Raw genomic sequence first — 26,276 nt, forward strand, 5'->3', positions numbered from 1 at the left:
TTCTGCAATTGATCTTTAATCTTTTGAGAAAATTACATATGTACCATTTGTCCACGATGGGACTTGAAGCCACAACCTTTTAGTTGATGGGCAACTCGAAGGACCAAGTCCCTTTGGCATCTTGTCATTGATCAAAACATCCTATAAATGAAAATGAAAAAGATCGGTACAAGTAACATTCGTTACATGAAAAACAAATTAACTATACTACGCTACCGTGAAGGTCAATGTAAGCCTGGTTGAATTATGAGCCTATCTTGACGACACCTCTATACAATTCTAGTTCATGTCCACAATTCGTTTGAACTTTTCCCAATAGATGGGCATACCTATTACCTATTTCAATGATTAGGCATCATTGTTGTTGGATCAGACGGCTGGCTACCCTCTGGAAATTATTGCTAGCAGTCCCACGGCGCCTACTAAAATATACTGCACCATCACATATAATAACAGAACAGAAGCAAACAAGTATAAAAATCTTGCTGTAAATTGTTTAGCAATAAAGATACAAAACTACAAATGTAAAATGCATCAATATGACCAATTTATTGACAGTCTATATACATCAGCTTTACTGGATCACTGAATGGATCTTTTTGAAATAATATTTTCCAACTTTTGGTGATGGATATAATAAACTTGGGTCTCATTATATCCGTACTGTCATCATACTCCATGTTTAATAGCAGAGTACCAAGTTTAACAGATTTATCTTTTAAGCCAGATTGATACTACGTGAGATTTACAAGGATCGATGAACTAGTCAGAATCATTTTTACCAATAACAGGAATATAACAAGGACAAACCTTAATGAGGGGCGTTTCAGTCATCAAAATCGTGAAGTAACCAGCATAGGGTAAAAACCTGAAACGGAAAATGATAATAATGGGTGAGTTCGTTTTGTTTGGATGTTCTGTTCTCTTCAGGGGAAGGGGGAGTAAATGCATAGAAGCTTGTATGTAGACTCAATAAGCAACTTTCATAATGTTAGTTATCTGATATAGTTAATGTACCAAATTGCTCTCCCGATGATTTGATGTTGTTTCAACAACGTCTGACCTTTGCCATACAGAAACGAATCATCTCCATAATTGTTGTCTCCTAATAGCATAAGAAAGAAATTTAGGAAAAAAGAGATTGTTTATTTATCAAATACGGAGTAATTCAATATGATAGTTTGTAAAATAAGGCCAAGTTCAAAATGTGCAAATGAAATTATGAACTTCTACTGCTTTGACAAGTCATATGTTATGAATGAAATATATGCAATACCTTTTGTGAGGAAACCAACTTCTCCGGTATCTTGATGCTCATGAACCTAAAACAGAAATAGATTGAAGACAAAACATAATTTACAGAAACAAAATTTTAAAACATTCGATTAATTCTCATTGACAACAAATTAAGAAACTATATTTTACGATGACAGACTATTTAAAGCTTGTAACATACAAGATTTTAGCACATGACCACTTACATAGGTCATTTTCATGAAGATAGCAATTCAAAACTTATGACAACAATCCTTAACATGGTGACAAAGTTTGTTAGTTGCACTTGCACATTAGAAGTTTAGAATCAGCAATGATAAGTTAGAATAAAGGCTTAAAATGTTAAAATGATGCCTAACCAACTGCCTTTCTTTCCATCAACAATCATAACCCATAAACTTTTGACAACTGTTACTGTATATAATAAGTAACAATAGAAAAGGCTCTGGGAAACAGTATATACCCGAATCACTCGATGAACTATTGGAATTTCAAGTCCCTGTGTCCAAACAAACGGAGATACATTAGCAAACTCAACAATGCTGAAAAATTGACAAAAAAAATTCCTTCAAAATCATTATAATCTAACTAACTGGAGTATTTAAAAACCTCACATAACTTCCTAAAAAAAAAAAATCATTTCCTGTAAAATCCCAAGTAGAATGGGATGAATACATTTTGTTAAGTTGAACCGAATAAAAAGACTGACAGAAAGGAGGGAAATAAGAAGTCTACTTCAACATTGAACACCACAATTTCTCCTGCATGAATCGGGTCCTTGCTTGTATACAATAAGAAAAGATCACCCTGCAAGAGCGTTTCAAAAGAATCACTAAAACAACCAAATGTCATAAAGTCATAATAATCACCGTGGGTTGTTCTTTACAGATATTTTGAGTATACATCAAGAAAACTTAAGGGTAAAAGTGAAATCCCCAAAATACACGAATGCCATATCAAATGCAAAAATATAACCATTACGGATAATATTGTTATATATATATATGCCAACTTACTCTGGTAAATCCAGGTTCCATACTTCCAGAAACCACAGCAATAAGGGGAAATTCACTACCTGTTATACACATCAGCAATTTCCATGTCATCAATGCGGATGTAAACATCATACCTGAAAGCCACAGTCAACAAAACAAAACATAATAACTTGATGCACAACTAATAAACAAATCAACAAGTTATAAAACCAATCAATTGTTACATAGCGTCTGCGCTTTACCCAACCGGCATTACTTTTTGAAAAGGTCATATTTAAACACGACACAATTATTAATCATACAATTACCTGAAGGACTATAACCCACAATCTCTTGGATGTTTGGCCAAACTCAAATACCACTAGGCCAAAGGCGATTTGGTACCCGACCAAAAATTCTAAATACTAATACTCTTAACTGTAACTACCATGTCCACACAAGTGCAAAAAATCTCTAGTTGCAAAAGCCTTTATAGTCCTATTTGTTACTAAAATCACAAAAATTTGAAATCATTTCAGGTAGAACTTATGGTTTGGATCAGCGGTAAACATCCTGGCCTTTGGACATAAAGTTCAGAGGCTCAATCCTCATCTCATGCAAAGGCCGGAGGTCCTTTTCTACCATTTAGATAGAACCTGGAAGCAACCTCTCTACCTTTGTAGAGGTAAGGTCTGTCTACATCTTAACTTCCCCGTACACCGTCACCCATGGAAGGCGGCAGTGGGCAGTTTTGTTGCTTTCTTTCTTTTGCAAATATTTTAAAATCATATCATCAAAAATGAAGTTCATCATCACATACAAACAAAATGTATACACAATGACACACACTATATTCCCAAGCATATGAATTATATACCGAACAAAACGACACCTAATATATATAATAAAAGCATTGAAATAACTTGAGAAGAAATTTAACAGTAAATATATACGAACCAAGAGTAATGACTGTAGCGGCATGAGAAATAACTGATATTTTCAACTGCTTCCAATTACAATCCATTCGCTTTATTTTTATTTTTATTTTTTTGGTTAGCTTTTAATTTGAGAATTGAAATTTGGGCGGGCAGGGGGGTTTTATGCATAAACCTGAATTCCTAACATAAATCACGATCACAGACTCGATAACTCCGACACGTTACTTAGCCGCCCAACTTTGCCGGGGAATTTTGAGTTACGAATTATTTCGATTCAATTTCCCCATCTTTCTAAAGAGTCATCATTTTTACACGGAAGAATTTTATCGATGCACATAATTTTTAATTGATGGACAAAATTACCCTTTTCAAATTTGTATCAATAAAAAAATTCCTTATAAAAATCACCTCCCTTTTAAAAGTGCCACCAAAAAAAAAGAAAAAAATTGAAAATTCAAATAATTTATTTAAATGTAAAATGTGATGAATACTAGCGAAAATGCTTTGCGATAAATAATATTGGGATTGTGATTATTAATGATTTTTTAAAATAGACAATAGAGGAATATTCGCATAATAATGGTGACGAGGATTCTGGTATAATTATTAATGAAAAAAGTAATTAACTTAAAAATGATAGTGTAGTTATTTTAAATATAAAAAAATATATCTTATAAATAATTTTATTAATAATATTACAGGTAGATAAATAAATTATATGATAAAGTTACAAACATTATTTATTGTTTTATATCATGTGCCATATATGTTTGTAAACTTCTGTTTTATAATATTTGTAACTATAGCATATCTCTTATATCAAATTTAGAAAATTTGTATAATTCGATATATTTTTATTATATCATTTCTTTTTACAAACCCGTATTTTTGCTTTTGATATCTTAATTCTCAGTTGTAGACTGTAGTTATAAAATGTTAGATAAGATGTCAACAATTGCGCAAAAATTCTTTATGAAATCCGGTATAGAGTTACCAATTTCAAAAGAATTTTTATCAGTAAGTACTGTATCTTGTAATTATATCTTAGAGATTATGTCTCTGATTTTTCTGATGATACAAGTAAATTCAATATCACTAACTTCTAACATCTCAAAATGAGGTCTGGCTGTTCACAAAGCAAAATGGACCAATCCCCCATAACATCTACATCACCAGCTCTATCCATACACTACCCACCGATCAACACCAGCGTATACAAATGATGGTGCATAAATAAAAGCGATAATGTGCATATCATCATAGACATCAAAGAAAAACATAAGCACCAGACTATGTATCTATGTGGAGACCATAAAACAGGTGCAACGGTACTTACCAGTTGGTAACTGGTTGCAGTTCTGCACACATCCATTAGTAACCAGGCTAGATCAATTCGCTTAGAATTATCAAAGATATATGAAAGTCTAAATCACATTAAATTAGAAGAAGTTGTGACACACAGGAGAAAAATGTTGCAGCAAGTACATGCAACAAACAATAGCACGGTTTCAATTCACCACAGCACTTAGTCGACTGTTTAAATTCATAACCTATTCAATGGGCTCATCAGTTTCTGCATACGGACCTTCAACTTGAGCTTGCTCTGCTTCCTGAACCTCCTTCTCAGTCTTCCTACCCTTTTTACATTTATAATACACGCTCATAAACGTTCCCACGGCTCCATACTTGTTCCTACACTGCTCATAAAGCCCTGCATCAAACATCCTCCAGAAGTTCTTCTCATTGAGCTCAGAAACCGCGTACTGTGGCTGGTACCCATGATTTTCTATCAACCAACTCTCCATTTTACGTACCGCTTCAGCCCCATCAAACACCTCACCCCTCAATACAGGTCCAGGTGAGTAGTAGACCCCTACATCTGTGTACATCTGAGCATATGGGGTGTCACCTTGTCTGCATTGTTGCTCAAACCCTGGCTCGGGATACACCATGGTCTTGCAGGGGAGCTTGTACAGTCGGTGTGGGCAAAGCCAAAGGGGATATACCTGTATATTAACTTCAAAATTATGTAAAGCATTTTAGATAAAAGTGGAGGGGGTCAAATGAATAAGTTGCGAGGGTTAGACTAGGGATCAAATAGCTTCGCCTTTAAATGGTTTACTTAATTGAATACATCAAAATGGGTTGGGTTGGGTTGGGTTTGGTTAACTCCTAACTTTCTGTCAGACAGATGTATTTTAAGAATATAAATTAGGGTGTCAAACACAACTACAAAATTTAACCCATAACCTTTTGGTCAAACAATTGTTTTATGGAGTAAAATAGTATATAAGGTCTTATGCACCAAGAGTAGACGTTTACGAAAGCTTTCAACCTACCAAAGATAGCTGCATAAACAAGTTGAGCAAATCGGGTAAGGGGCCAAAAGCCCAAAATCATGTAAGTTTCAGTACATGTCCAAACAAGCCGGTTTGGACTGTACTGACTCACCGATAGTTCTGTACACATCTTTTAAAAATTTCTACATGATTAATGTATAAGAGAAATATATAAAAGCTATATTCGTTTTAATGAAGTAAGTTAAGATGTTTTAAGTCTTCAAAAAAACTTTTGTCCCATTTGACCCGTTTCTATTTATTATGTGTTGGAACCATTTTACCCGTTTCACCATCGAAGATACAGACTGCCAAAACCAACCCATTATAAGAAAATTAGAGAAATAGAGATAAAATAAAACCCGAATTGACTCGCTCATCTACAAACGAGTCAAAAGTGTCACCTCTAAATGAAACGATTCTGTATACAACAAAGTGTTTTACCTCCATTTCACGGTCGACCCATTCCAAAGCATCAGGAACCTTATAAAGCGGAACAAGCATATCCTGGATTACATGCATCTCATGGTAATAGTTTCTAATAGCTTCACCTTGGGTAGCTTTAAGCAAAGAAACCTTTGGAGGCATCAACCAACCAAGCAGATACCTAAACCACCATTGATCAGCAAAAGGAAGAATTAGCTTCCCTTCCCAATACAAAGACCGTGTGTGTCTATGGTAATACTCCCTGGTCGGAATGTACTCAACAAATTCCCCCTTTTTAAGTGCCGTTTGAGCATGTTGGTAGAACCATGGCTTGAACCACCAGCCGACGCTATTAATTTTGTTCCCTTTTTTCTTCGCCTCTTCTTTGGATGCATATTTGCCCGTCATGCAAACACCTTCATGAGGATTGTATATCATCGTTTCCACAAAGTCCGGAACATTTTCACTGTCTTCTTCGCCAAATGGTGGAGCAAATGAGTCGATATATGCTTGTCCAAGTTCTTTTACACTACCTCTTATGGGTGTGTAAGTCAACTTCATGTATTCTTTAATGGGTATAAGTTTGATTTCGGCCGAAACAAGCAACCCTAAAGTTCCTTGAGACCACGGGATTGCATAGAAAAGGTCGGAAAACTCATTATCTTTTGTAGCTCTAACTACACGCCCACCTGCAAGGACTATTTCATATGCAACAACAGTATCGGAAAAGAGACCATATAAATGTGAGCTTCCCTCAATTCCATACCCATTTATCAGCCCACCGACGGTAAGATCATCAAGCTCAGCAACAACAGCAAGTGCAAGATTCAATGGAACCGTGGCTCGAGTTATTTGACCCATGTTGACCAATGGCTCACATTTTGCAATCATTCTCTCTTGATCGATCTCAATAATGTTACGGAAAGCCGAAAGGTCAACTTCAAAATGCCGGACTCGTTTGTAGTCAACATTTCTCATTCCAACAGCAATCCAGGGCTTTCTGGCAGTACATACAAGCCCATCTTTTGATGGATTTCTTTCCTCTAGACGTTTGACTACTTTCTGGACGTTTTCTTCATGCTCCTTTTGACGTTTCTTGTAGGACTTCCACTCGGATCTAACATCTCCAAGATAAGTGAGGAAGTACAAAGTAAAAGAGATGGGAAGTACAACAAATATGACAATAATCCATCTGAACTGGACGAAATAGTCAACCCAGATCTTCTTTCTTTTGGGGCGTACCAATGGGGCCTCAAGGTCCGACATTTTGGAAAATGAAGATCTGTCACAATTCGCAGACATTAACATAACTAAACAGATACAAAATCACATAAAACGAAAAAAAGAAAGGTGTATGGCGTTCGCATAATACAGTAAAATCAAACAACTCAGATAGGGAGTTTGGCATTGTGTTTTTAAAGTATTATGTAATATTCAAATAATCAGAATAAGATAATTAGTTCTAATAGAATTGACTGCATAGTCTTCAGATGTTCTTATGCTAGTTCAAGTTGTGATAATCAGATCATCAGTTCGAAAAAATATGACCCCTACATATTTATAAAAAAAAAAACACAGAATCTGTTTCACTATAGCCTAACACTGGAAACTTACAATGTCAAACATCTAATCAAGGGCAGACCCGACCAAATGCCACTAGGTTCACAAAAAATTTGGGCCTGGTGCATTTTCCAAAAAGTCAAATTTCTTAACAAACCTTTACGTGGAAAAAATCATGTGGTTCACGGGGACCCTTGGGTCCGTCCCTACTCTATTCAGCATTGTATTTTCAGTTTATTCTGGTTACAAGTTTAGCATCTCCAATTAGTTTTGTGGTTATTGGTTATTGTATACCCTGGCAATATATCTTCAAAGGGACCCCCACCCCCAACAATACAAACAACATTTGCATATATAAGTAACACAATGAAGATCTACAAATAATCCACATGCATTACAATAAATGTGTCAAATAAATGGTGAAAAAGAGGGACCACATAAACCGTGAGTGATCCATATTTGATAATGCACAATAATTGCTTAATAATACTAGAAAGTACTGCATCACCATTATATGTTGTTCCCACAAAATATTATTGAAAACAACCCAACATTTAAATGTTTTGAATTGCATACACAATTACATACAGTTTTTCTTGTTAGAACAATTTGCCAAATACCAACAAAATACAAATGATACAAACAATATTGCACATGATAAACCTACAAATTCCATAAAAACAGAGCATATGTATCCAAGCCCATTTTGCCTACTAACACAAATTCAAGAGCTAAACCATTCCATGTTTTCAACCGGTTGATTACGCTTAGTAAATTTACACCTTAGTCTGTTAAATTTTCGCATTCTCGTGTGCTTTTTTGGTCCTAATGTCGTTGAAAGTTTAGAATCAGTTCACTTGGTATTGTCATGTTAATGTCCATGTAATTTATATCCTCTTGCTAGTTCTTATTAATCGATATAATATATGCAGTCATACGGAGTATTTGCATTTCAAAAAGAAAGAAGCATTACGGTAAACTGTATGCAAATTGCATGCAGCATAGATCAAGCAAAATCCTTATAATAAAATACCCAAAATCATACTATTAGTAAAGCACATAGACCATAAACCCATAATTACAAAAGAAAATCTTAAACCCCAGAAAAACCCACTTCAACGATTAATATGGAAAAAAAAAAACACACAAAATAAACAATAGAAACACTAAACCCCAACTGGGATTTGACCAAAAATGTATAATTTTAGTTAAAAAGGTATAAAGGTTTAAACTTTTTGACTGTGCATGTGTGGAATCTTGGAGTGAAAAGCTAAAACAGCAATCATTAAGCATAGATATAAAGATATAATTTTAAGTAATAAAAGTTAGATATAGTGAGAGAGATATATAAAGGTTACCCAGAAAAGTAAAGCAGAAATGCAGTCAAGATCCGAACCTGAAACGGGTCGGGTCTTTTGAGGATGGAAATGGTGAGGAAAGTAGGGAAGCTGGTGCTGTGTGTTTGATTGATACAGATGAATATATACTTGTATTTATAGGAACGTAGATGAAAGAAAAGGATAAATAATGCGATCAAATATTCCTTCCATAATTGCACCATGTCACTGATCAAAAAGCCCCAAGCTATCAGATTTTTTTTAAAAAAATTATAAATTAAATTTTTGAATTTGATAAACGTATATAGCCCCACTAAATTTTACATAACCTTACATAATCCCTCTTCTTTACCTAAGATAGGTATTGCATGCTTACCTAACATTTCATCTATTCATTGTTGCTCATATTATTTATTTTTTAAAGATTTGGATTAATATCGCAACAAAAGTTTTAGTTTAAGCTAGTTTTACAAACTTTTTTAGTTTTTACCCTTTAATATCCGGTAGGAAAAAAAACGCCCTAACTAGCCGTTCGAAAACACAACACTAATTAAAAGCCAAACCATGCTCCCTGCGGCCTGAACTTTTGTCCCAACCATCACTAGAAGACTTTGCATTAGTGTTAACCATTGTGCTAACAAGTGGAAGACTGGCTTATTACATACTCATATTACTTGTGTCATACATGGGATAAAGTTAAAAACGCTTTTTCAAACAATTAACAATGTTTTTGTATGTTAATATAAATAACCTTTAGTAAATTTAGAGAAAGTCATCTAAAAAAACCCCAATAAAAAGAAAGTTAGTAAAAGTTTATTTAAAAAGAGTGTCTTACTTCCTACACATAAAGATACATACTTAAATAAAGTGAAACTAATAAATTAAAAAGGAAAATTTCATTAAAAGTTTACATTTTTAAACATGTTCTCAATCCTTTATTTCTACGTTGAGACAACATCTTTTAGTCATTCATAATAGATGACAAACCACATGGACCATCTGTGACATTTTCTTTAAATGAAAATAATGAAAATATGAGAATATGTATGTATTATTGTTGATGTACAATTGTATACATCTTTAAATAAAAGTCAAAATTTTAAATAATCGAGAGTGTGTGGGAGGGTTGGGAAACCGGTGGTCATAAAATCAAGAAAGAGAGGAGAAAGAAGAGAGAGTGTGTGGGGATAAGGGAGAGTGTTTGTGATTGGATAAAAACTGGGGGTTGAAATTTTATGGAGTGTCACTAAAATTGACTGGAAAGGTTGATTGAGAAGGTTGAAAGATTTGAATGAGTTGGATGAATGTTATTGAAAGATTTTGAGAGGGTTAATAAAATCAACTATACCACTAACATTTAATTACCTAAACAGTATGGTTTATCAGGTGTACCCATCCTATTCCATTTATCAATGTGTTGAAGATAGACAAAATTAAATATCGATCTTGTATATCTACACCTTGGAGGTTGCATTCCCTCGTGATTATAATTTGTTTATGTTACTTACAACAAAATCTGATGTTTGTTGACATGTGTTTTTGGAGTAAATAAATGCATTTGAATGAAACGAGATCGTCCTTAACTTTTTAGGAGGGTAAGGAGTGGTGAGGTTGATTTTATCAACCCTCTCAAAATCAACCAATAATATTTATACACCTCACTTTATCTTTTCAACCCTCTCAACTTATTTTAATGGCATTCTATAAAATTTTCAACCATCCCAATTTTTTTTTCTTTCTTAAATAAATAAAAAACATGACATTTTATTATTAAAACATAACAACATATAAATAAAAACACAATGCTACATAGAAAAACAACTAAAACACACAACATACTAAAACAAACTAAATTAAATCTTCAATCGGTGTTGGTTGAAAAGTCGGGTCATCGAGGTATGCCAAATCTAGACCCGCTACATGCTCTGTAAGATCATACCGGAGACGATGATGGACGCTTTTGTCATGTAACTCCGGTAAAACACTGGGATCATATACTATTGGTGTCGGTTGGTCCATTATATGAATCGGTGATATCGCCCTTCCATCATCCTTTATGATCATGTTGTGCAATATACAACACGCTTCGACAACTTTGCCGATCTTGTCTAAATAGATATAACGAATCGGCCGCTCCAATATCTTCCATTTTCCCTTAAGAACACCAAAAACCCTTTCAATATCTTTTCTTGCCGCTTCTTGTACTCTCTTGAACTTCTTTTCCTTTGGATCGACAAGGTGTGGATACGCTTTAACAAACGTAGACCACCTAGGATAAATACCATCAGTTAGCAAATAGCCACGCTTGTACAACCGACCGCGAAGAATGAATGATGAGTTTGGAGCCGTCCCATTTCGAACCGAATCATACAACGGTGACTGATTCAACACATTTATATCGTTGTTTGACCCGGGAGGACCAAAAAATGAATGCCAAATCCATAAATCTTGTGACGCGACAGTCTCAACCATGATCGTAGGGACTTTATGATCCCCCACGCATGTATTGCCCTTTCAAACGCCTAGGACAACTCCTCCATTCGACATGCGTACAATCAAGACTACCGAGCATTCCGGGAAGGTGATGTCGTGCATTATGCGCCTGTTGGATCATAGCGATGTCATGAGATGTCGGGCTACGTAAGAACTCCCGACGATATAAATTAATGACTGCTTCACAAAAGTAGGTAAGACGCTCGCGTGATGTGCGATCGGCCATACATAAATACTCATCAAAGTTATCCGATGGTTCACCCGTCGAGAGTTGCTTGATTGCCGACGTGCATTTTGTATCGCCGTGAATCCTTTTCTATTCCTTGCGTTCGTATGTTGTTGAAAATACGGGTACTTAGCTTCAAGGTCACCAACAATCTTTAAAAACAACCTTTTACTCATGCGATAACGATGACGAAAGTAGCGTTCGCCGAACTTTGGCGGTTCTGCAAAATAATCACGCATTAATTTTTCATGGGCTTATTCTCGATGTCGCTCAATGTATGCGCGGGTGTCATTAGAGGAACCCGAGTCTTCTAGATCTTCTACAGCCGCTAACGCCTCTTTAAAAAATAAAAACGAACTACCCGTTGATAAGTCGGGTAGCATAGGCGGGAGGATGATTTCGTTGGATGAAGATGAAGTATGCATTTTTATTATAGTGTATGTGAAAGTGTATGTAGTTTTGTTGAATATTATTGTTGTGATGTTTGAAATGGAAGAAGAATTGGTTAAATAAAGGAAAAATAGGGGATAATTTTTTTTTTTATTTGGTCAATGTGCAACGGCTGGATTTTTTAAAAAGGTCCCCACTAACGGTCACAAGGACCATGCATTTACTCCACTTTTGATTTTATCACCCGCGGGCTCCGATACTACTCTTCAACCCGCTGCACCATAAAATCGAGCATGGCGGCGGTGTACCCGCCGGGTTCTTGTCATGAAATCATCACCCCGTCTCCCACTCCTTACCCCCTTATGGATGTAAAATAAATCGACCATATCATCGAGCAAGATATGTCTGGTTTTAAAAAAATTATAGAAGCTTTTTTGAATCATGGTATGATAAATATTATATTTGCTTTTACAAGTTTTTTTAAAACCTTAGTAAAAATATAAGTTTTCAAAATATAATTAAAAAAAGAAAATAACTTAACTACCCTAAATCATCAATGTTATACTGTTTTGACAAACTTTTTTCGGTTCTTCAAAAATAACCAACAAAAATCGCAATGTAAATCCAAATAGAAAGAAGAAGAAGAGAGTTTTGATGTTGATTGTTCTCGGCAAAAGGGTGGGTTGTTGTTTAAAAATTAATTGATGTCTGACTGAAAAGTGTTGGGATTTAGGAAGGGGGGAAAATACATGGCTAAGAGTGTATTTTGAAAAATTTCTTGTCAAATGTAACATCCCAAACTTTTCAAGTTTAACTTATTGGCTTGACCGTTAGTCAACGTTAAGTTCCGTTAGGTTTATGTGCCCTATATGGGATTATGTGATTAAATGATTATGTGTTTAATATGAAATGATTAATATGAATTTAATGAAAGTATTTCAAAGAAAAGTATGAAAGTTAAGTGCTTGTTAGATCGTTAAGTCTCCCGGTAAGTTAGTTAAGCTACAAATGTAACATTTAGGAAGTTGAAGGACTTATGGGCACTTAATGAAACATGTGTCCAGGAGTTTAATGCTTAATTAGACTCAAACATTAGCCATAACTTCATTCTATAGCCCTAAGTTCAGATCCCCTTCCTCTCAAAGCAAGTTTTCTTCGAGATTCATTCGTTTCGTGCCGTTTCGATCAAGTTTTGCTAAGATGTTGAATCCCCTAAGTCATCTACAGGTAATATAGGTGATTTCCCTTTGATTTGTGATTTCTATAAGTCAATTGTATGGATTTAATTCAGGTAATAGGGTTTGGGTTGGATTGAATTACATTTATAATCGATTTTAGGTCATTACGGGTTTTAAATCGATTGTGTAATGTTGGTATATGATTCAAGGATTAATTGGTGTTTTCAATGAGTGATATTGGTCTTATTTTAAGTGTATTTGATGTTCATAAGACCTGGAGTTGTGTTAAAGTCGTTGGAGATATGTTTGGTTAGGTTTTGGAGTTGTTTTTCACGTCTAGTCGTCGTAATTCCCGTTAGGTGGTAACTTGTGATAACACCCCCACTGTAATTCCCGTTATAAACTTTCGTAACTCCCGTTACGCCTGTAACTCCCGTTACAAATATTCGTAACGCCCGTTAGGGACTGATTTTGTTAACATTTTTAAATGGACATAACTTTTGAACCGTAACTCCATTTTTGACAAATAAGCTATCCACGGAATCGTGAGAGAGTCTAATTTCTAATAGTAATGCTTTCAAAATATGATTATGATGTCAAGTTTCCTGAATGGTTCATTTAGTGAGGGAATGTCGAGTTCCTTCGGGTTATGTAAGCTCTTAAGTATTAAACGAACCTCCGATGCATCAAGTCTTGTCATGGGTCATGTTTATAGGCATCTAGTCTTGAGTCATGACCATAAGTAGCAGGTAATTGATAGCTCATTATGTCGTTCATTGATTATAGGTAGTCGGGAGCACTTAGCAAGCACTCTAAGATACTCTTAACTAGTTGGTAAGCTGTACCGAGGTAAGATAACATCTTTTGTCACCCGGTGGTACAACAAAATACGTTTTCATAAATAAAACCTTCCAAACATTTATGTATGATTGAAAGTAAAGTAAAGGGGATTATGGGAGGTTGATATGGGATATGACGCTTACCTTTCTATGATGAATGACATGTATATGCAGGTTGCAAAGGCATAAGGTAAGTTCTCATATCATGGAATGATGATATGCTTATGAAATGTGATAAAGATATGATGCCATGTTTATGTTATGTGATCATAATACGATGTTATGCTTAAGCTAAATGATCATAATGTAATGATATGCTTATGTAAAGTGAATATGTAATGATGACATGATTATGATAGGTGATTATGAAATGATGTTATGATTATGTTATATGATCATGAAGTGATGATATGTTTATGATAAGATTTAACGTGTGGCTTGATCACCTAGTCACTAGTCCTTTGATTAGGATTGCCATGTTCACGTGCACGTTAAGGGCCCTAAAGTATAGATGATATGTGATTAACTTAGGTGAAAGTGTAGCCTACGTTGATATAAAGTAAAGATAAAAGTGATTAGTTTAGGTGAAAGTGTAGCCTAAACTAATGTAATAAAGAAGTCTCGAGCATATGTAAAGTTGTGTTAAGCTTAACCCGTGCTAGTTGTAAAACTAGTGCGTATGTGGTCACTTGAGTTGCTCCTTGTGGCATAGTTATGTTTGTTTATTCCGGGTGGAGTAACTAACCACCAATGCGTAAAGGCATAAACGGTTTATTCAGTTGGAAATGACTTTGTCTTTCCTTAACGACGCCGATGGACCCCTTATTGGTTACCCATCATGTCGGGTGTGAGGACTCCATGTATGGTCTATGACCTCCTACACACAACCCCACATCCCTAAGCATGTGTGGCTTATGTCACATAGCCTACGTCTAGGCAAAAGAAAAGTAAAGAAATAAAGAAAGTAAAGAAAGATGAAAAGTAAAGCTTTATGATGATAGGCACACTTAGGATTATGATGTTCCTAATGTGTTATGTTATATGATGCTTATGATGTTCATGATGTTTCTTATGTTTATGATGTTTATGATGCTCATGTGATATTAACATATAACGATGATATGATTTTGTTAATATATCTAATCGGCAAATGTTTTCAAATATATTATCTTTACTTAGCTAATTTATTAGCTAACACTTGCTCTTTTGAAAATGTTGTGCCATCAGATTAGATGAGTTTGGAGCTAGAGAAAGGATAGCTTGGTGAGGATGGGTAGAGACATTAAAGACGATAGCATTTATGTTCTTAATGCTTAAACTACCCTTAGCCTTTTGTTTGGCCACTTCATTTATGATATTATGATTAAAGACTATGTAATAATGCTTGGCATATATATTGGTGCCAACACTTGGATTTTCTTTTATTATTTCGATGATTCATTTAGTAACACCAAATGTTTTCAAAAGTTTCATCCGGTTACGGATGTGCAGATTTATATGTGATCCTTTTCCACTATTATTAAACGTTGTTAGGCGAAAGTTTTTGAAAATCCAGGTTTTTAAATGACGGGTGTTACATGAAAAACACTATAATCTCAAATAATTGAACTAGACATGTTATTTTTTAGCTAAACCAACAAATTGATAATACGTATTCAGATTTCCAATACTATAAGTGTCTGCAATGCGCGACAACCAAATGTGTTTTTAAATCTTATCAACGACATACATTAAAAGGTTGAAGGTGACGACGTTTGACATCAGGGACTGCTCCAACTTGGGGGCAGCGGGGTCAATTTCCCCGACTCCAATTTTAGTACAATGTAATTTTTCAAAATTTAAATGGTATATTTGTAATTTCCTTGTAAAAGTAAGAAAAAATAAGTATGAAATAAACATAAATGTTACTTTCGTTGTCAACTTGTCATAAACTTATTATTTGGATGTCATTGGTCATCAAACATTAATTTAATATAGATTTTTTCATTAAGAGATTAAAAAAACCCGAGTTGTTTTGATTTTTAATAGAAAGAATGAAGTATAGTTTAGAGAGACAAACTTTCGTTGTTTGGGTATGTAAATTTGTAGTATATTATAGTGGAATTGTTTATAGAAAATGTATTTTCTTTTAATTTATTATATATATTTATCACAAACAATTAATTATAATTATCATAATGTAGAGAATATATATATATATATATATATATATATATAAGCTGATTACAGTATATCTAAAGAAGTATATACTTTGGTTTATTGTATTATATGATTGAATACGTTTTCATTTAATAAGATCTTATTTGATACGTGTGGTCATTATTTATTAAGAAAAACTAGTATTTTTAAATATGAGTGTTAGACCTGGTGTAGATAACAATTTCTTTTGAGGGTCCATTTTCTATTTTCAAGCTAGGGCTCTTTTTTTGTTTTGTTTTGTTTTTTTTTTTTTCATTTTCGGATACAACTGTTATAAATATGACAAATAATTTTGCCCCCTCGCAAAAAATTTCTTGGCTCCGTCCCTGTTTGACATCCCTAGTAATTGTGTAACGGAGAGACTTTTACAAGAATATTTTACCACAATTAACTTTTTAATTTTATTTATTTTACAATACAAATTATTACTTTCAAAATGTTAACTTAAAAAATTCAAAAATGAAATCTCATAAAATATCAAAACACCTTACCACTAAACCACATTGTTTGATTAACTATTCATAATTGAATTGCATTAATTAGTTAATTAATGAAAATGAATATGTGTAGAGTTTTTCCTCTATTATAGACGTACTTCTTAAGTTATTTTGTAGAATAATATAACTTGACAAAAGTCATGTAAAGTTTTATCTTTTATGTTATTGATTGACCCCTATAAAAATGGGCCATGATACACACACACACAAAAAAAACCTATGACTCTTTGAGTCTTAAAAGGGTAATGGAAGTAACCCTAGTCTCAATACCACAATTAGATACCCATCGACCCACCCCGTATGAGCCATATGATGCCGATAAAATACCTCCATCTTGATCCCCACATGATCTGGACACCCCGAATGATCAAACCCGCGTATTTAAACTTCACATATAGGTCTAGGCTTCATTGGTAACGAGTACCTTAAAGAAATTATTTTTTTCCCCAAGCGGGAATTAAAACTGAGACCATAAGGTCACCAGGTGTTTACCTTACCACTATAATTCCTTGTTGGTGACTTTTGAGTCTTGTTTACAACCAGACCAATCTAATTATTACCATTCCAAAATTTCGTGGGGTTTTGCTCTAACGAACACTACATGCATGTTAGAACCGATTTTGCATAGTAGCTAGGTGTCTCGTAGTTTAGCAGGGGCTACAGGCTAAACACTGGCAAAATTCACATTAAAACATTGCTACCAATCTACCATCTATGTGTATGCGGTAATTATGTGATGAATATTACTCGTCAATGAAACTCTCATTCAGTCTCAAAAAATCAAATGGATGCCACAGCTTGAAAGTTATCTTTAGACATTTGGGCGATCAAAGACTAAGAGACAAAATATAACATTTTTTGCATACATAAAAATATTGTCAAATCACCAAAAAAACCCAACTTTTTACGCTACGGCCTTCACAGCATCTTTAGCAGCATTTGCTGCAATCAGACTTTGTGGCTGCAAGCATAACCATGAACAGATAATCAGTGATAACCTGAAAGGGCATTCGCCGATGCTATCTATTTTACCACTTGTAGATAAAGAAAATATTACACACCAACTAAAGTGATTTATATCACCTTTGTTAGTATTTCAGGCCCTTACCTCGGCCAATTCCTCCTCGTGCTTTGGAATGAAAGCAGTATCAACTTTCCCATTTTTGAAGTCCTGAAAGGAAAGAGATAATGAATAGATAATATTTAAACCAGTGACAGCATGAAAATTTTTAATAAGAAGAAAAACTATAAAAAGTTGCTTACTTCAATGTCAAGGATTAGCTTATGGTATTCAATAGTAGTTGGAACCCCTGAAAATGAAAGTAAAAAATAAGAAAATCAAATATCTTTAGAGTTTAGACCAACACCAACAATGGAATCTAATCTTGGAAATGAGCTTATAATACCTGTAATAATAGTATCATCAAGAGCCCTTTTCATGCGCTCGATTGCCTTTTCTCTGGTCGGGGCCCATACAATAAGCTAAAACCATGACCAGCAAGTTTCGGGTTAGAGGCAAAAAAAAAAACCATTATTGACACTCAAAAGTAACAACAAATATATAATGTTGAAATGGCAATACAAACAATATTCAACACGATATAATACATCAATTCAAACTTCACAAAATGTAGAATCCAAAAAAAGGAATACCATACTGTATATCCGTTATGATTATACAAGTTAATAAATACAAAGGCTAAGCTACTTGTGAAAAATGTAATGAGTGAATAGATATGCAACAATTTTATGAAAAAATGCACGAAACCACCATTATGTCAAGCTTTGGTCATAAACACAAGAAATTGCATATTTTAGTGGTTACTTTCTTCTTTTCTTTACTTTTTTTTTTTTGCCTTTTTAACAAGTATGGCAATTGTCTTTTGAAGAAATAAGGAGTTCAATGGTAATTAAGTTCAATTCACTTGAAGATTTCCTAGTACTAGAGAATATTACAGACCTTTCCAAGTAGAGAATCATAGCTTGGTGGAACAACGTAATCAGTATAAACGTGACTATCCATTCTCACGAATGGACCTCCGGATGGCAAGTAAGATGTGATTCTCCCTGATAAAAATAGAAGAATAATTCAAGAGCTCAGCTATTAACCGATTCAAAATCAAGCATATACAGAAAAAACAAATACAAAAATAACACACACACACGACACTTTCTAACTTTGCTTTAAGCCATTCTTTAAGATTTGTTCGGGCCAGTACAGCTCAATTTCACAAACCCCGACTCATAGTCTTCGTACAATATTATGCATATGAAACCCTCACCATCAATGAGCTAGGAGTTAGCAAGCCCAACCACCGCCACGACACTATCATATGAAAATGAAGAAAACCATATCTGGTCATCCCGGGAGCCATAACGTAATGTTCATATAGGTGGCAAAATGGGTGGGCTAGGTAATTGGTAATTCACATTTGCAGTTACAAGTCAGTGTCGAATATGATCAAAAAAGTTACATAAGTTCCCCAAAAATCCTTTTTTTTTGATAAATGATTTAGGAGGTGTTAGCCTAAAAAACACACTTTGGGAAACTTCCGTTTGACACTTTAATGATACAATCATAAAATGTAACCCGAATCAACCCACTCCTTGATAAATTGTCAGAATTTCCACCTCTAGTAAAATCATGTCTTGTAGATGACCAATGATGACATACCTGGTCCAGGTCTGAAATTTTTAAAAGCATCTTCCGCATTGATACGGCATTCAATTGAGTGTCCTCTAAGCACAATTTCATCCTGTGAAAGGCATTGCAATACATCGATGTAAGAAAGCATTCAAATACCGAAAAAGCTATGCAAGAAATTCAGTTATTCAGTACCTGTGTGTAACGAAGTTTCTCACCCATAGCTACCCGGATTTGCTCCTCTATCAAGTCTACCGAAGATATCATTTCAGTCACTGGATGCTCTACCTTCATTTGACAAAAGATAAGAAGTGTCACAATATATACAACATAACACACAAATTTATACACATATACGATTATATGCATATTACTGAACCAACCTGGATTCTGGTGTTCATTTCCATGAAATAGAAATCACCTCTTTCATCCAAAAGAAACTCTACAGTGCCAACACCAATGTAACCAATTGATGCTGCTGCAGCAACGGCTGCATCACCCATGGCTTTCCGCAGCTCTGGGGTCAATGCAGGTGAAGGTGCTTCTTCAAGCAATTTTTGGTTCCTTCTCTGCAAAAGCGGTAAATTTAATACAAGTTGCCATTCAACTAATTCAAGTGACGCTTGAAATTCTATCACTAAACACTATAGTTATCTTATTGATATTGTTTATTCTGATAAATTATTAGCTATTTTGAATAAATGCTCTGCTCCAGATCCATTAGAATAAGAATTCCCTGTTCAACCTACATCTACATGCTCTTTCATGACTACAGTCATTAGGTTTAAGTTAACGATCTACCGACAGTATGGGCCAAGTTTTGATCTAGGATCCCGTCCAATTTGATACATTTATATGAGCAATGAGCTGACAAATAAAAAAAAAACTTGATTCACAAGTTGAATATATCAAGCCGTATACTTGGGTCGATCCATTCAAATTAAAAAGAAAAAAAGCATATTTAGTCCATTTCTTCCAATTTTTCACTCTTAAAAACCCCTTTTGACAAGGCGACACATTACCATCCTCCTCCCTACCTCCGTCTTCAAGATTTTCCCCATTCTACCCTTCTCACTCTCCCTCTCTCTTTTTATAACATTATTGGTGTTTGTTTCTTCATGCTATATTCTCTTCATGTCAAAGATTACAAATTTAAAACATCAATCACCTTTCAATGTAACTACATGGTTATATGAATATACTTGAATGAAACAAGAGTGATTTTATGACACACAAAAATAAAATTAACTACTTTTTTGACTACAAACTTTTAGAATACTGAAAATATATGTACCTGAATACTGCAGTCACGCTCCCCAAAGTGAACGACATTTCCATATTTGTCTGCAAGAACCTGAACAGGCATATAAAATGTTTATAATCAACAAGATGGTAAGCAAACATCCAAAGGAACTTTCTTCATATAATAATGATAGAAACTAGTTATATACTATGTCAACTTTGAAGAATCAGTATTAGAAACTAAAGAACACAACTGCAGAAAATTATATTCATACGTTAGTGCATTAAATATGTCACTCTATACTTTCCACAATAGCTGTTCTTTTGTTGTAGTTCATAAATGCTTCTAACTTTATGCCAAAAAAGAATTACCTGAAACTCAATGTGCCTTGGATTGATAATGCACTTCTCCAAATATACACCATCATTTCCAAATGCAGCCGCAGCCTCACTCTGAGCTTGCTATTATAAAGAGAATTCAAAATTCTTTCAGAAACATAATATTAGAGAAGGAGCATTTTGAATATAACTATTAACATACAACTACATGACGACAGATCAACAGTCATAGTTTCTCTCTCAGGCAGTTAGGGAAAGAATTAGCAGAAAAACTAATGCCATGGGTCTAACAAAAGCATTACTATGACATATATAATGTAAAGAAGTCTATAGGTAAATGTTAATATAATAGTGAATTGTGCAAATAATAAAATCGATTTATAATTAATAGTGCAACATAAAGTGGGTTGCAGATGTGAACTAATACCTGCAACAGCTTCACAAACTCATCACGCTCTTTTGCAAGACGCATTCCACGACCTCCACCACCTGCTGTAGCCTTCAGAGCATAAACCATATATTAATAAGTCTGGTAAGTTTTCATAATAATAAGTTGCATCTACAAGTTGGGATTTACCAACTTGTACCATACAAAACAAGGATTTTAGCTATGAAATATCACAAGAGACTGCTCGGGGACGATCTAAAATCCAAAAATGACCTGCAATGGGACTGTTGTCATTAAGAGGATACATGGAGAGGTTATCCAAGTTAACACGGGGGTGGTTGCGGAATGGGGACATTTATATGGATCTTACATAGTTACAAGTATATCACGGAATAGTCCAAGTATTGGTTTGCTAAAATGGGTACATCTATAGAAGTGCTTATATCTGTTGGTTCATATAATTGGAGAGGGTTAAATCTAGTATAGAGGATTAGGAAGACCCAGACCATTAACAGATGTAAGACATAAAGCAGTGCGCAAAATGAAGGGGCTCTAGAACTGGAAGAGGTAAAAGTGGTATAAAGATTTTAAAGTATATTCAAACATTTTTTCATTACTTACGCTATATTTAAGAAAAATGGCAGAATACCAGCTAAATAACAAAGACATAATTTAGGAAATTTTCCCACTTCTAAATTACGTAACAACATAAAAATGTGTCACATCATACGAAAATTATCTGTGACATCTTAATTCTGAAAGACAGCAACAGATACATCCCTATTTTATACAAATTATTATAACAGCTTACCTTAATCATCACAGGAAAACCAATCTCGTCTGCAAGCCTGATGCCTTCTTCCGTGCTCTAGTAAGAAATCAGAGATATGTCAACGGAAGTGTTGATCTTGACATCAAGAAACTCAATATCATATTGCCAGGAAAATGACTTATTATACCGATAAAAGGCCATCACTTCCGGGTACGGTTGGAACGCCAGCATTCTTCATGGTCTCTCGGGCAGTTGCTTTGTCCCCCATAACACGAATGCTGTCAGGCTGCAAAGACATACATTAGAAGTATCAGATATACTGCAAGATCAAGATATTCGACATATCTTATAAAAGGCTTAACGATGCCAGATAAACACATGACTTCAGAAGCAATGGATAGAATTAATAGCATGTCGAATTAGTATATCTGTTTTTGCTTGTATGAGCTTGTCCATGTCCCAGTTAGATGATCACAGCGCCCTTACAGCAGTATCATACTCATGTTTAATGTATTTTGGAAGTTGAAAAACATGCAATGGGTAAAAATAACAATTAACTTTATCCTCGGTAAACGTAATCGCCAAATGCACCTTCAGTTTCTGCAAAAACGATAAATTGCTTACATTTGGCCCAATAAAGTTAATTCCATGCTCTCTGCACATCTCTACAAAAACAGCATTCTCAGCAAGAAAACCATAACCAGGATGCAGCATAGTACATCCACGACTGATAGCAGCAGACAGCACATTGGGTATCAGCAAGTACCTGATGAAGAAAATGTAACAACTCAATTAGACATCTTTATTAGTTGTTCTATAGAAACTGCTTATGTATGAACAAGGTCGGATTCGGAATGTAGAGTTCTTATCAAACTTCTTTATAAATTTGCTCTTATTGGTGCTTTGTTATGTTTGCCGGGTTAATCCCAAATAAAAAAGAGGGGACTACTGAGATTAAGGAGATGTAGTTTTGATAAAATGTTTACTGTGAAATACACAGGAAGCTATTGCAGTGTTGTAAATATCGGCCGATATCTCGGTATCGGTCTCAGGAACGGCCTCTCTCCGATCTGATCCCGATCCACGAGTTCTACAACCTACTGTTATTTTGGTTCAAGAAATCAAGGTTACTTAGCTATACTGTATGTTCAGCCACCTTTCACCAGACAGTACCGTTAAATGCAGATCATCTAGATAGTGTACAGACATGTAAAGATTATCGTTCTCACATTTACTCATGGTAAAGCTATATGTGTAACCACTAATAACTTCCTATGTGAAAGCAGTCTCTCTACCCTAGTTTAGAGGTATGACCGTCTATATTCTACCTCACCCATACCCCGCCATTGACAGGATTGGGTATTGACGTTGTTGTTGTTGTTGTTGTTGTTGTTGTTGTTGTTATTGTTGTTGCTGTTGTTGTGATGCTTTCCTCTAGTAAAAGCCTAAATGTGTTGATATTGAACAATAATTCATTGTTGTGACTGGTTAACTATGTCACTCTTAGGTCACATAAGGCTAGACAGCAATCAAAGTTTCTACTTTTCTTTTTCAACAATTGAGGGAAAGATGAGTGTGCATATTACACTCAATTCCAGTAGAATTATAATTGCTTTGCTATGACAAGTTATAAACAAGCTGTAATTAATTGAAAATTCGGACTATTTAATATGATGAAGATTGGTAACTTACGATTGACTACTAGGAGCTTCCCCTATGCAAACTGATTCATCAGCCAGTTTCACATGAAGTGCATCCTTATCTATGGTGGAGTACACTGCAACACAGGGGATCCCAAGCTCATGAGCAGTTCGAATCACTCGCACTGCAATCTCCCCTCTGTTTGCTATCAGAATTTTTTCAGCTCGGCAAGTAACACCAAGTGCTCCAGGTTGCTTTGCTGATCTACGAACTTTCTGAGAAGCCTCAACTCTTTGTTTAGGAAAGCTCATCTTATTTCCCCCCAAGAAGGTACATTGGGAGCTCTTAATTCCACTAGACCTCCCGAGGAATAAACCCTAGCATTAAGCGTCACATGTGAATGCTTCTAATCACAAAAAGATACATAACAATAAAATGCATTACCCACATTTTTATAAGTACAAAAATAAACAGGGTCACACCAGTTCACCAACACGCATGTAAGGCAAGTTCAAAAAGACAAATGTGATAAGGCAGTAAGCCAATAATCAGCTAAGTAGATACAATTCAATAATCGCAGAGAAAATTTGCATTGAAGATTGAATTAATCAGTTATTTTGCTTTCAATTGATTAATTGTGTACTCAATGAAGATACATTCACATCATCCTAATCTCTATGCATTTACTGATAATACTTGCTTTGTTCCAAGTTATACGAGCTTTTTGGCTATGTCTTGGTCCCAATTTATACAAGTTGTATAGGGGCTCTTTAACTTACTAACATCAAAGAGAATCGACTACAATTCTATATTCTACTCGATAGAGCTTTTCTAGTGACAGAACCTTTCAATTCTTATTTGTCCTTTTCAGCTCACCTCCAGACAGGAAGCTTAACCGGTGATGTTTTGTTTAGATTTATAAGCTTCAGATAGATGGGTTATTGCAGAAAAATATGAATCTATTTAGGAAGGGGGCTAGGGCATACAGCATAACGTTAATTGATTGTTGCTCAAAAGATATTAACTTAGAAAGATCCGCACGTAACGATAACAGTTGTGAATTCTTTAAAATGTATCATAAACCAACTACAGTCGGTGATATGAGATAGAAATCTCAGCCTTACAAGTTTCCAGAGCAACTGAAACACTCATAAAGATGTTTAACCAAGCAAAAAAAAAAAAACCATAAATTTTCTAGTTTCCAATTGAAGATATTATATTTGTTTATTCTTCAAAATTCAAATCCTCATTCATGTATCATATATTAATAAATTTCATTCCGAAATTTTACAAATAAATATGATCTTTATTTTATTTCAAACAAATACATATGAAGGAAACTAAAAGGTTCACCTTGTAAAGTGATACTAGCTAAAAACTTCACTTAGTAAACGTTAGTTCAATCAATGTGGCAATCAAATGAGAACCAACTTAAAATGGGAACAAATGAGAACACTTAAAAATTACATTTTGATGCATTAAAAGTCCATAAAACTGACATAGTACATAACTAATTATCATTATTTAAGTGTTTAACAACACATTGATCCTTCAAAATCGAAAAAATCACGTTTTTTGTTTTGTGCATCCATCTTGGATGCATATTCATCAAAATGATGCATCCAACAAAAATCGTGATTTTTTCGATTTTGAAGGATCAATGTGTTGTTAAACACTTAAATAATGATAATTAGTTATGCACTATGTTAGTTTTATGGACTTTTAATGCATCAAAATGATGTTTTTAAGTGTTCTCACCGTTCTTATTTTAAAAGTATTCTCACCGGAGTGTTACCCTATATATATATATATATATATATACCGAACAGAACGGATTATATAAAAAGAAAAAAGAGTGAGAGGGGAAAAACATACTGGAGTAGGAGAAGTAATTGGTTTGCTAGTGCAAAATGTGACGGCGGAATCCATTATTATATATCAATAATCAATCAACCGCTAGCTGCAAGCATAAAATGAAATTAAAGTTAATCAATAAACATATATACTATATAATATCAGGAAGATATCGGTAAGTAGGGAATATATAGATATAGATATACAACATTACATACATATGAAAAATAAAAGATAAAATTGGGGATGGTGCAAGCAGTGGAGTGAAACTAAGAGATCGGAGAAGTAAGTTAAATGTAGAAACTGGTATTAACATGAAACTGAAATAATGAGATTTTTTTAACTTACTGATGATAATAATAATAAGCTTGAAAGGAAAATTAGGCAGAGCAGTTGAGCGATAGTTTAGAGAAATGAAGGAGGTGAGATAGTAAAGAGGGAGAGTGGCGATGAAATCTATGATGCTTTCAGATTGAATTCTCCGCCCGATTTTCTTCCTTTCCTTCCCTCTTTCTTTATTTAATTGAAGGGTTTTTTCAACTAAAAATGTTACCATATATACTCTTTTAAAAGTATAGAGAAAATTTAGGAATAATCACGATCGTTATGGACCGTTTAGTCGGGAAAAACACCTTTATTTTTTAAAAAAATATGGGAAACTGAAAACACCTTCAAATTATAGTTTTACAAAATTATTTTCCATGAAAACAAAAAATACATGTTTTCCA

At 34.4% G+C, this 26,276-nt stretch overlaps 4 protein-coding genes across 8 annotated transcripts; all 4 read right to left on the minus strand.

The window, feature by feature from the left end:
- Window positions 1-127: 127 nt before the first annotated feature.
- On the minus strand, window positions 128-3,464 carry LOC122596458 (signal peptidase complex catalytic subunit SEC11A-like). Of its 2 annotated transcripts, none has more exons than XM_043769039.1 (8): window positions 3,207-3,464; window positions 2,292-2,350; window positions 2,011-2,082; window positions 1,739-1,774; window positions 1,277-1,322; window positions 1,018-1,105; window positions 811-868; window positions 128-432 (listed from the first exon to the last, which is right to left on the minus strand). In XM_043769039.1, exons 1-8 carry the CDS (start codon window positions 3,271-3,273, stop codon window positions 382-384), a joined length of 477 nt encoding a protein of 158 aa, XP_043624974.1. In that variant the 5' UTR covers window positions 3,274-3,464; the 3' UTR covers window positions 128-381. The 2 variants fall into 2 exon arrangements, with proteins under 2 accessions (XP_043624974.1, XP_043624973.1); XM_043769038.1 differs by having other exon boundaries at window positions 2,292-2,404.
- A 1,136-nt stretch (window positions 3,465-4,600) lies between these two features.
- Window positions 4,601-8,994, minus strand: LOC122595527 (delta(24)-sterol reductase). 4 transcript variants are annotated; one of them, XM_043767896.1, is made up of 3 exons: window positions 8,906-8,994; window positions 5,968-7,231; window positions 4,601-5,193 (listed from the first exon to the last, which is right to left on the minus strand). In XM_043767896.1, the coding sequence occupies exons 2-3, from the start codon at window positions 7,213-7,215 to the stop codon at window positions 4,738-4,740; spliced, it is 1,704 nt and encodes a 567-aa protein (XP_043623831.1). In that variant the 5' UTR covers window positions 7,216-7,231; window positions 8,906-8,994; the 3' UTR covers window positions 4,601-4,737. The 4 variants fall into 4 exon arrangements, with proteins under 4 accessions (XP_043623831.1, XP_043623829.1, XP_043623833.1 ...); XM_043767894.1 differs by having other exon boundaries at window positions 8,868-8,979; XM_043767898.1 differs by lacking the exon at window positions 8,906-8,994 and adding an exon at window positions 7,667-7,685.
- A 1,700-nt stretch (window positions 8,995-10,694) lies between these two features.
- Window positions 10,695-11,318, minus strand: LOC122597290 (protein ALP1-like). The gene has a single exon (XM_043769904.1). It carries the CDS (start codon window positions 11,316-11,318, stop codon window positions 10,695-10,697), a length of 624 nt encoding a protein of 207 aa, XP_043625839.1.
- A 6,093-nt stretch (window positions 11,319-17,411) lies between these two features.
- On the minus strand, window positions 17,412-26,073 carry LOC122595067 (biotin carboxylase 2, chloroplastic). The gene is made up of 17 exons (XM_043767360.1): window positions 25,897-26,073; window positions 25,570-25,654; window positions 23,746-24,071; window positions 22,678-22,819; window positions 22,241-22,339; window positions 22,093-22,149; window positions 21,321-21,392; window positions 20,927-21,016; window positions 20,607-20,666; window positions 19,696-19,881; window positions 19,508-19,600; window positions 19,343-19,424; window positions 18,629-18,735; window positions 18,075-18,150; window positions 17,932-17,978; window positions 17,777-17,839; window positions 17,412-17,629 (listed from the first exon to the last, which is right to left on the minus strand). The coding sequence occupies exons 2-17, from the start codon at window positions 25,621-25,623 to the stop codon at window positions 17,573-17,575; spliced, it is 1,611 nt and encodes a 536-aa protein (XP_043623295.1). The 5' UTR covers window positions 25,624-25,654; window positions 25,897-26,073; the 3' UTR covers window positions 17,412-17,572.
- Between the last annotated feature and the right edge of the window lie 203 nt (window positions 26,074-26,276).

The sequence above is a fragment of the Erigeron canadensis genome, chromosome 4, assembly GCF_010389155.1.
Source record: "Erigeron canadensis isolate Cc75 chromosome 4, C_canadensis_v1, whole genome shotgun sequence".
In the NCBI taxonomy this organism is placed as follows: domain Eukaryota; kingdom Viridiplantae; phylum Streptophyta; class Magnoliopsida; order Asterales; family Asteraceae; genus Erigeron; species Erigeron canadensis.

Coding starts and splice junctions, on each gene's coding strand:
- LOC122595527 (XM_043767896.1), bottom strand. CDS start 7,215: ATGTCGGACCTTGAGGCCCCATTGGTACGCCCCAAAAGAAAGAAGATC. Junction 5,194..5,967: donor GGGTCGACCGTGAAATGGAG/GTAAAACACTTT, acceptor GTTAATATACAG/GTATATCCCCTTTGGCTTTG.
- LOC122597290 (XM_043769904.1), bottom strand. CDS start 11,318: ATGGTTGAGACTGTCGCGTCACAAGATTTATGGATTTGGCATTCATTT.
- LOC122596458 (XM_043769038.1), bottom strand. CDS start 3,273: ATGGATTGTAATTGGAAGCAGTTGAAAATATCAGTTATTTCTCATGCC. Junction 1,775..2,010: donor TTGTGGTGTTCAATGTTGAA/GTAGACTTCTTA, acceptor GTTTGGACACAG/GGACTTGAAATTCCAATAGT. Junction 869..1,017: donor ATCATCGGGAGAGCAATTTG/GTACATTAACTA, acceptor TTTCCGTTTCAG/GTTTTTACCCTATGCTGGTT.
- LOC122595067 (XM_043767360.1), bottom strand. CDS start 25,623: ATGGATTCCGCCGTCACATTTTGCACTAGCAAACCAATTACTTCTCCT. Junction 18,736..19,342: donor AAATTTCAGACCTGGACCAG/GTATGTCATCAT, acceptor TATTTTTATCAG/GGAGAATCACATCTTACTTG. Junction 17,630..17,776: donor ACGAGGAGGAATTGGCCGAG/GTAAGGGCCTGA, acceptor TTATGCTTGCAG/CCACAAAGTCTGATTGCAGC.